This window comes from Lissotriton vulgaris, chromosome 8 (assembly GCF_964263255.1).
Source record: "Lissotriton vulgaris chromosome 8, aLisVul1.2, whole genome shotgun sequence".
In the NCBI taxonomy this organism is placed as follows: domain Eukaryota; kingdom Metazoa; phylum Chordata; class Amphibia; order Caudata; family Salamandridae; genus Lissotriton; species Lissotriton vulgaris.
In genome coordinates this window covers 1,283,130,478-1,283,140,646 of record NC_141696.1, presented here as the reverse complement: position 1 = coordinate 1,283,140,646, position 10,169 = coordinate 1,283,130,478, and the positions used below count along the sequence as shown (strand labels likewise).

The 10,169-nt window shown below is 41.7% G+C and overlaps 1 protein-coding gene across 2 annotated transcripts in view; it reads right to left on the bottom strand.

The window, feature by feature from the left end:
- Positions 1 to 2,757: 2,757 nt before the first annotated feature.
- The window catches only part of CRYL1 (crystallin lambda 1), a 555,279-nt gene continuing 547,867 nt past the window's right edge, over positions 2,758 to 10,169 (bottom strand). Inside the window, exons 8-9 of one of the 2 annotated variants that reach the window (XR_015299353.1) lie at positions 4,936 to 7,189; positions 2,758 to 4,800 (exon numbers count right to left, since the gene is read on the bottom strand). Coding sequence is in view for 1 of the 2 variants with exons in the window: in XM_086935212.1 (XP_086791338.1) it covers positions 7,082 to 7,189 (108 nt within the window). In the remaining variant the exon portion in view is untranslated. Of the gene's footprint in view, positions 7,190 to 10,169 lie in introns of both variants that reach the window. The other variant, XM_086935212.1, reaches the window with a different exon arrangement.

The following is a 10,169-nucleotide window of genomic DNA, read 5'->3' as shown; positions in this document are numbered from 1 at the left end:
TTGGCCCACTCGTCTTCATTGCTGCAAATCACTAGAGGTATGGTATTTAATATGCTGGGATTGTCCAAAAGTATAGACTGTATCTCATTATCATCAAAAGCTAACCCACAATTTTCAGCCATTATGTCAAGATAATGATATTGTGACTATGAATAACTGGCTCAGCATGGCATATAAATGAGGCAGTACCCGGACAGACTGATAATAGTCTGCAAAGAGCCATTCTCAAACCATTGGAGAATGCCAGAGTCGCTGTATAACCAAAATTCCTGCTAAATTAAAGCCCCACTACAAGCATTTACTCTTACTGAACTTGATCTCTTTCACAGCTCAAACATGTTTTTTGCAAATAGGACATTGCGCCTGTCCCTTTTGCATTCTAAAGTAATCAAAAATTACACATAGAACACTATCTAAGCTCTGAATAAATAAGATACACTGAAAATTGCTAGTAATCTTAGCAGAGCAGTCAAGGAATGTAAACGTATATGCTGACACAGATAAGCCTTAATGATAAAGTTACAGATGTAAACGTTGGTTACAATTTGATGACAATTTTAGTTCTGAAACTATTTGCTGCCAGCTATATAAATAACACCTTTCTAAATCAGCCTGTTATCTAGGCTCTACAGTACACTCCATATTCATTGGGCTTTTCTTCCTTCGGGAACAGCAGACCATTACTACGGATAATCCACATGGCAGAGGGATGATGGAAAGAGGGCAAATAGCCTGTCAAATTGAAGATATCAACCTAGAACAAGGAAATCAATGAGATTACTAATGTGTGCTCACACTAGGTTTTGGACGCATAATCCATAAAGTTGTAAATCCACGTTGAAGCTTGACCATGGCCTCATAGTCCAGTGATAAATGCCACATCCTTGAAAGTGAGCTGGATGGGATGCCCTTCATTGGAACTTAAGTAGACACTGAAATTGTGGCCAACAGTTGGCAGGAGAGAGTGGTCCTGAACAGTGCATAGGGAATGTGTGATGTATGGAGATAGTGGATACAAGGAGGGCAGCTGCGCTTTGCATACATGTGGCTTCAGAAATTTTTGGAGAACCCAGAGAAGCCACCTTAAGTGGAGCAAATACACACAAGCAAAACAGCTATAATCCGGATCCGGAGATAGGAAGCTCAAGTGATGGCTATAGGGAAGATGGGTCCAAAAGAGTGGGGGTTCCTAGTAAGGCAAAAGACATAGAGGAGAGCACTGACAGGGAATGCCTGGAGAGTGTTGATAAAAGATAAGGGGCCCGATGTAGGTAAATCTACATTTACCACTTCATAAATACCGAATCATACCGAATCGGTATTTATGAAGTGGTAAATTAGAGGGGGGGAGATGTAGGTATTTCAGATTCGGTAAATACCGAATCTGTAAGAATCGGTATTTACCGATTCTGTAAATACCGATTCAGTATCCCCCATTGCTTCCTATGGGCCTTGAAGCCCATAGGAATCAATGGGCATTACCGAATCGGTAATTACCGATTCGGTAATTACCGATTTGTGCAAGGGTGCAGGGGGTGTCACTTTGACACCCTCCAGCACCCCAAAAAAAGGCATGTGAGCCATGTGGCACACAGACATGCCATAAGGGCATGTCTGTCTGTCACATGGCATAGGTGTGCATGCACACATGTGCATGCACACCTGGATTCGGTATTTTAACACCCAATTGGATTGGGTGTTAAAATACCGAATCTGAAGGGCCTGTGGGACTGAAAGTAGTCCCACCTACATCCCAAATTTAAAAAATCGGTAAAATTACCGATTCGGTATTTTAGCGATTCGGTAATTTTACCGAATCGGTAAAATACCGAATCGGACAAAAAAAGGTCCCCTACATCTCAGTAGGCCAAATACCGGTCGGAAACGGCCGAAATCGGCCGTTTCCGACCGGTATTTGGTACCTACATCGGGCCCTAGATGTAACGGCAGTCAAAATGATCTTAACTGAAAATAAAATAAACGCTTTTACCTTAGAAGAGTGTTGAGCTCCATCATTCACCTTCTAACACACAGTATATGAATACTCGTCTTAGAAGGACCATCTACATTTTTAGCTGGGATAACATACATAAGAAGCTCATAGCCCAACAACCTTCCAATACAGTCATCCAGCATCTCTGTCTTGCAGCATATATTCAACTTTAAGCAACAGTGTAGCTTGGTTTACAATTCCTCTAATCAGTCGATCCACTTTTTTAATCACACCATTTCATGCGCTTTCTTTGCACTGCCTACACCCTGTACAAGATTAGTTTCTTTGCTTTTTTCCTTCCAAAAAGATTTGTCAGCAAATATTTAGAATAAACTTAGCAAAACGTAGTGAAGCAGTGGGCGTTTTGGGAAATTGCGGGCCTTATTGCTGACAGAGACTATCTTGCCCACCGATTGGGTGGAGTGCTCTTCTCCGACAGTTGGGAGTTACACCAACGAGCATGAGCAACAGAGGAGCCTGCTGGCAGATAAAGAGAGTTGATGTTAGAGATTGGGACCCACCCAACAGGATTTCTGCCCCTCTGGCTCCATACCTTCCACTCCCTCTCCTCCGCCCGCTTGTTTCGAATGCATCCAAAGTAAAGGCGGTATAGCACCTGATTTCCACCATGTACCATGCACTTTACCTTACATAAGGAGATGGAAATTAAGAAACCCATCACCTATTTTATGGCTTGTATCAATCAACACTGACAGCTCTCAGAAGTTTCTGGATCCTCAAATAGTTATAACAAGTCACCAAAAGTCAGTCCATTGTTTAATAAAATGATTCAAGTCAAAGCATATCTCACAATACAAAATGGAGTTATGCGAAATATTTTAGCAGAGCGATCAACATCATGTACTATCAGTAAGCACCATTGATTAGGAAATCTAAATAATGAATACAGCCACAATTAGCTCACAATGCTCATTTGAGACGTATTGGAGAATTATTTTAACACAAATGTTGCAATGTATGTCCTATGAGGTTTACATTCTTGATTGATCTTTAATTAGGTTCACTGAAAATTAAGCCCTGTGGTTCCGAAAAGAAGACTACATTTGACTATCAGTTTTTCAATCCCCTTATGGTCCAAAGTTGTCAGTATAAGTAAATACGGAAACGGGGGACGATTCACTGCTAGCGATCCTTCCCAAGTAGAGGACGGCCCAGGACCAGGGTTCAATTCCCGACGCGGCAGGGTCTTGGACCAGGGTCAGTGGACTCGATAATTCTCACCTCGGTGCCTACTCTAACCAGAGATCACACTCGGCAACTCTGGGCATTAGCTTGCCTCATCTCCACAACGGCCCCACATACGCCGGGGATGCCTGGTTTCACCTTGGAGATACCCAGTAGGGACCATCTCACAGGGAAAGCCAGGACGGGCTCCCCAGCGGTCTATTGCGCAGAGATACTCCTTCAGGAGTCGATTCTAGCGCGTTAGAAACCTGCAGAAAAAAAAAAGTATGTGCTGCTCGTTGCACAAGTTATCAGGTTTTTACTTCCTGGTGTCCTTTATAAGCTCGAGAGGCATTTAGAACTTCAGGTGTGTCTAGTATAGGTCAACGAAAATGAGCACGAAATCAGATCTTTAGGAAGCCCACATGTGAAAAAAATACATACAATTAATGTTCATTGGACTCATTTACATAGTCCTTGGTCATCTTGAAAATCAGACTTTAGCCTCCGTGGGTAAAGACTGGGTACTCCCGACTGACCCAGAGACAGAAAGACTCGCAAACCAAACACTGTAATGATATGTGCCCGCCCTAGCACTTAATCAAAGTCTGTTAAAGCAGGGGACTCTGTCTTATCAAAGGTAATTTTTTAAAAATTATCTAGAGATCTTGTTTAACCAGTCACTGTGCTGGACCCCGCTTTTAACACTTAGATACCAGACTTTTAACCGGAACATTTAGCTATTTTTAGATCTGCTCCCAAGCTCCAAAATAAACCAATTCCAGAAATGTTGAATTTATACAGGAGCAAGTAAATCTCAACAAGGATATATGGTGCTGGCTTCTGGGGGTCAAATATGGCGGATTTCTTTCTGCGCACAGAAAATACATTTCTGCGTAGGCTACTGTCAGTCCAAGGAGGGCACAGCTACCTTAATTTGCCATAAGGAGCTTCGGATGCCTTATCTGAAAGATCATATTGGATTTATTATTGAAGGTTAGAATATGGTCACCTCCAGAGGCTGGGCTGATTAGATTTGCATTTCAGACTGCATGTCATTAGATGGGGTAGACCAGATACAATGGCTAAGGTATTGGAAGGTCACCTTCGATAGATTGGGCCTCCTCGATCTTTATAAATTCCCCCAATCAATTGATCCCAATCACAAATTACGTATTAAAGAACTGTTTTTAGAGCATTGTACGAATAAACGCATGGCCGTTGCTCAGGTCAAACAATCAATTGTAAACTATGCCACAGTTTCAACAACTTGTGGCTTAAAAACTTACTTGAGGTGGTGTGTTTCCCCTACATATCGTCACTGGCTGACTGTGTTTAGACTTTGCACTTCAAATTTGCTTTTCCAGCCTGGGGGCACAGCAGCAGGATATATCTTTTTGTGTGTGCGAGAGCCTTTCGAGCCAAAGCACTGTACATTTATTTTTGTTTTGCCCATTGTATCAAGATCCAAGACACTGTTTTTGGTACCGTTGTTGACGGCACATAGATGGTTTAACCCCTTCACTGCGGCGGCTATTCCGCCGCAGTGCTAAGGGGGCGGGGTGGCCGCGCGGCGGGCGCATGCTGGTGACGGAACCGTTCCATCACCAGCCGCGGTTGCGCTGTGCTCATGACGGAGCGGTTCCGTCACGGCCCCGCCCGCTCAATAGAACGTTCAGCGAAGGCGCGGAATCCGCGCCGCGCAGGCATTCCGAGCGGGCCGTGACGGAACCGCTCCGTCATCAGCACAGCGCGACCGCGGCTGATGACGGAGTGGTTCCGTCACCATCAGGGGAGGAGTTAATAGTCCTCCAGTCTTTGGGCTCACCAGAAATCTATTCTGCAGTATTACATTTTATAAAATCAGGTTTTTACATTTGGAAGAGATATGAATTTAAGGGCTATTTTTCAAAGTTTTAGATATGACTTAGCCCATATGACTTGGCTCTTTTAAATATTTATATCAGAATTGTATTTGGGAATTGGGTATTGTTTATGATTTTGTACTAGATGAAATTTTTTCAATCTATGTTTTTTCATTTAATGTGTGTTTTCATGACCTTTGGCCGCATAAAGTTTATTTTGACTTGAAACTGTAATGCCCAGAGAGAGTGACAAATGAACACAGTGACGTTTAGAAAGTGCACAGGTGGTGAATATAAAGGCCTCAGCATTTATTTCTACGCAGCATAACAAAAAGTACACTGCTGCATAAAACACTGACCGACGTCATGCACCAGGATAGTGCAAGCTGCTGCTGAGGATCCGGAGGAATGTTAAAACACAATGAAGAGAGGAAAGATTCTGAGCTGCCTTTTTTACTTCTGTCTTGTTACAGTGCATCTACTGCCCCGAGACTGCAGAAACTGAACATAAAAGTTACGATTTAATTTTAAAATATTTGAACCATAGAACACTGCTGTCAGCCGGGCACATCTTAGCTGTGATAGACACTGGCTGAGGATTCTCTGCTGTCACAGACATCTAATGCAGCAGGAGCAGTGGTATTGAGAAGTAATCATGATCCTGTAAGTGCATTTCCATGATGGAAACTGGAAGAAAGGTGTGTCTGCAAGAAAAATACATTCCCAGTAGAGACACAAAAATGTGCTATTACACATATGCATCACATTTGATAATTTGGTGCATGTAGTATGTTCACCTGGCGGAAAGCCCACATGCATATGTGAGTACTCCAGGAAGAGAGTACATTTCAAAGAGTGCTCCTAGTATTCTTTGTAACTGATGTAAAAGGTACAATTTACTCCACTTGCAGCAATAGTAGACCAATGGCAACACATTTCTGACTTACATTTCTGAAATGGGCCAACAGCCTCTGGGCACTGACCTTACAGTGAATAGCCTCAAGCGAAGGGAGCCTTGGACCAGCATTATCACTACATAACGCATACTCTGCTACATCCACCTGCACCATCAAGCAGGCCATCCAGTGAGGGCCAGAAAAGCAGACCCTTGTCAGATTTTCAGGATATCCACCTGTAATAAATGTACGTACAATGAAATGAAAGTGGAACCATAATCCTAGTCAATGGTTATCCTGACATCCTGGCAATGATCAGACCCTCGCGGAGCTGCATCCATCACCACTGCATTAAAAACCTTAAGGAGGCCGAGTTTACAGTGCAGGGAGGTCGCGGGGCACTCTTTCAGGGACAGCTCTGTGACAGAAGCAACTTGAAGACTTGTCTCTTGGCCATAATGGGGAGAGTCCTCTCTCAGCACCAGAAAGCGAAAGGAGTTTGCTAATGTGAGCTCGCCAGCATTTACCCATTCTTGGGAACCAAAGTAGCATGCATTCATGATTCACGATATGAAATACAAATGACATTTGAAAATATTGAAATCCAATCGCTATTTCCGTCAGCCAGGATTACATGGGGATCTAAGAAATAAGACCTTGGGCGATATTCGATCCAGAAATGAAGCTGCTGATCCCGTTCGAGAAGTGTCTGATTTAGTTGAAAACTTAAGGCTCTGAAAGAAAAGATAATTTTGCCATGATCGACCCGCCTCTAGGTGAGCAACAGATTAATGAGGGGGTGCACACTTGGTGCTCAGAAGAACAATGGATTTAACCCAGGACTATTGACTCGGGGTGAATGTTTGGTTTGCTCTGCATTCCATCCAACATATAGGTGTCTTTTGCTTTCTAGCCTGGCTTTATGGCACTGCAAGGCACAAGGAAGCAGCGTACAGTGCCACTTGAGGGGGCAGGGCTGTTAGAGATAGGAAAGCCAGGTGGCAAATACGAGACATGAAAAATGACTTCTAATGCTTGGTAATGTCCATGAATGGCTTCTTATTTGTTGCAGGACTGAGATCTGGACTCTGGAATCAGCTACTCAGCAGCAGGGCGCCCATCGAACGGAGCCTGCGCCCACCTCACTGCATTTCTTTTTTCAGCTTTGCAAGTTGGCCCAGGCAGGCGTCCCTCCACTTTCGTCTCGCGTTAAGGTGTTCCGGGTCAGCAGGGACCTTCTCGCACAAAGCCTAGAAGAGGAAACATCGGGGTCACGATGCAGCACACACACCGCATGCACTCTTTTAAACAAGTAGGAAATTTATATGTTGGCATTTTACACAGTAGTGAAAACAGCAATGGTTAATCTAAGCACCCAGAAGTGAAACACGAGAACAACGGGGGAAAGAGCAGAATGCACTGAATAACACAAAACACTTCATAGGGCCGTTACTTTAACACATTCTGTGCCCTACCTTCATCATAACGTATCAATAATCACAGTGGAATACAAGGGAGACCTGCAATGCCTAAATAAAACCCCATACTTAGGTTCCTTATCACAATATAGTTATGAACGCTCTACTCACCTATAATAAAGAAATAAAAACATTACTTTGCTCTTGACATCATGAAGGTGATGGAGCAGATTTCATCTGCAGTCAGGCATTGTTTATTTTTGTGCTCTTAGACAGACTGCATTTAAATTGCCACGCACATTTTGGTGCAAGTTAAAAACATGGCACATGAAAAATGTGAAAGTGAGGCCTAGTCAGTCTGAAATGCTTGTGCTGAATTAACATGTGTTTTTGTGCAGTGTAGAGAAAAGTGTCCGCCTTAGCTTTGAACATTAATAGAATGTGTTTCTCTCGTCCCAGTTCATCCTTGTAATCTAAATTCACTATTTCTGTCTCAAGAGACTTTGGCTTGTTGTATATTTGAAGAAAAAAAAAAAAAAATATATATATATATATATATATATATATATATATATATATATATATATATATATATATATATATATATATACTTTAGTCTAAAACACCTCTTTTTATAATGTGTGTGAATTAACAAATACACCAAACACTACACATGGGGATACGTGCTTTTTTGCATAAAAAGCTATCTAAAGCATTAAAGCATGTTGCGGTGTGCGCTGTATTAACTGTGTGCACTTTTAAAATTTACACTAAAGCATAATAATGCTATGTTGTACATTGCACATTTTTTGCATGTTGTACACAAATAATAGCAAAAGCTGCTTTAAACTAATAGCTTGGCTAGGTAAACATTTATAAGAGGTATTAGTATAAGGGAGGGAAACATAATGGGCTGATTTACATGAAATTAATACTCTATTGTGTTTGTTTTGTTTTGGGGCCTAAGAAAACATGGCTGCTTGTGAATCCAGCAATGCTGTGACTTGCAATAAAAGAAGAGAGCATGCACATATTTGTGCCAGCTTTCCTCATGACAAGAAGGAGTCAAGGCTACTGTGAACTGTACATTCTTGTGATTGTGCTAATGTACCAGTGTTAGCTAAAGTATCCGTCCAGCCTGTGCTGTGACAGGAAGGAAGGAAAAGATAGAAACATTTTTCCTAGTAAATGTTGCTAAACTTATAAATGTATTAAATCATTTGTGCTTCTTTTGTTAAAACTGGCATGGTCAGGAATTTAGAATGAGATCAGGGTGGTGAGACCTCATGCCATCGTGGCTGACCAATCAGCTACAAGTTTTCCTGAAGATGCAACATTTTTGTGTAGTCTGCCAAGAATTAGAGTATAAATAATGACCTCTTTGGATGTATGGTTGGCTTCTAGGGTCATTAGGCTTTAGGGGGGCGTGTGAGCTCTTGAGATAAGGAACAGATTAGACCAGACATTCGATGGGTTAGGTACGAGAAACATCGCGGGAGGAGATCACTGAGGGTAAATTTTGCGTTCTAGGAGAGGGGAGGATTTCCCTTGCTCATGTATTTTTTCAGAAAGTCCTGGCACTTCATATTTTTGGCACCAGGCCACATTCCTTTAAGGTCTGGTGAAGGAGGGGGTGCTTTTAAGGAGCAGCTCCTATCAGACTGGCAGAGATGCACAGAGCAGCAACAGATAGAAAGGCTTTTTTAAGATTTAGATGCTAAACTTTAAATTTATGCTTTGACAAATTAATTAGGTCTGAAAAGATTTATTTGTCTTATGCATTTATTTCTCTTTATGGGAGATTTTTGCAAACTATTTAATTATTAATTAGCTCTGCTAGACTATTTTTCTCAGACACTCTTTAAGAGTTGTGGCTGATATTTTGTGCCACATTTTCTTTCCTACATGTAATGCTTATATGCAGACTGTAATATGTTCTGTATTAATGTCATTTTTGCTGTTTTCCAAATTCCGTAACCTGATTGATATTTTACTAATGAATAAAGGGTCAGGGGAAAAAAACTTAGCTTTTGACTAGAAAATAAAACTCTTTAAAATACTTAACAACTCTTTTTATTGACTAAAATAATAATTGCATTTTTGACTGTTCATGTTTATTTAAAGTCTCCAGAAGGTAATACATGGTGTCAAGGACCCAACACCTTTTCAGTGGTAAATTAGGGTTTTGCATTGAGAAATTACCAGAAGAAATTACCACTGCATCAAAGGACACCACAGGGGTTAGTGGTCGAAACAGTTACAGTTTCACTAGAGACTCCCATTCTCAATCCAATGTGTCTCTTGCACTATTGACATAAAAGAACTTGAAGAGAAGAGGTCCCTGCATGTTGGTGTCTCTCTCCTCTAAGGGAGCTAACAAGTGAACTATTTGGTGGCGCTGTGACTGCTGTCACCAACATCCCCAGGGCTGTGACTCCATGTCGTATACTCTCCAATCAGACTCCTTCCTCTGCCTGCAGTTTACCTGAATCTATGCAATTTTAAAGTTATTTCAAAGTTTTCCTCTGTGAAACTGTGAAAAGGTCATCTTTTTGAGAGATTCCCTGCTTTTTGAAACTGTTTTCTGCTAGTATTTTGATCTGTGCACTGTGACATTACCATTCAGCCTAACATTGTGTGCGAGGTCACAATAACAAGAGGTGAAACTGGCTGCCTCCAAATGGCTAACTTTACTTTCCACCAAAACTATGATAAGATGGTGCAAGTATTGCACCAATGACATGGAAATGAAATATCACATGTGACTGCAGGGGATGTTTACGTCACCTACATGCATTATTGGACTACCATG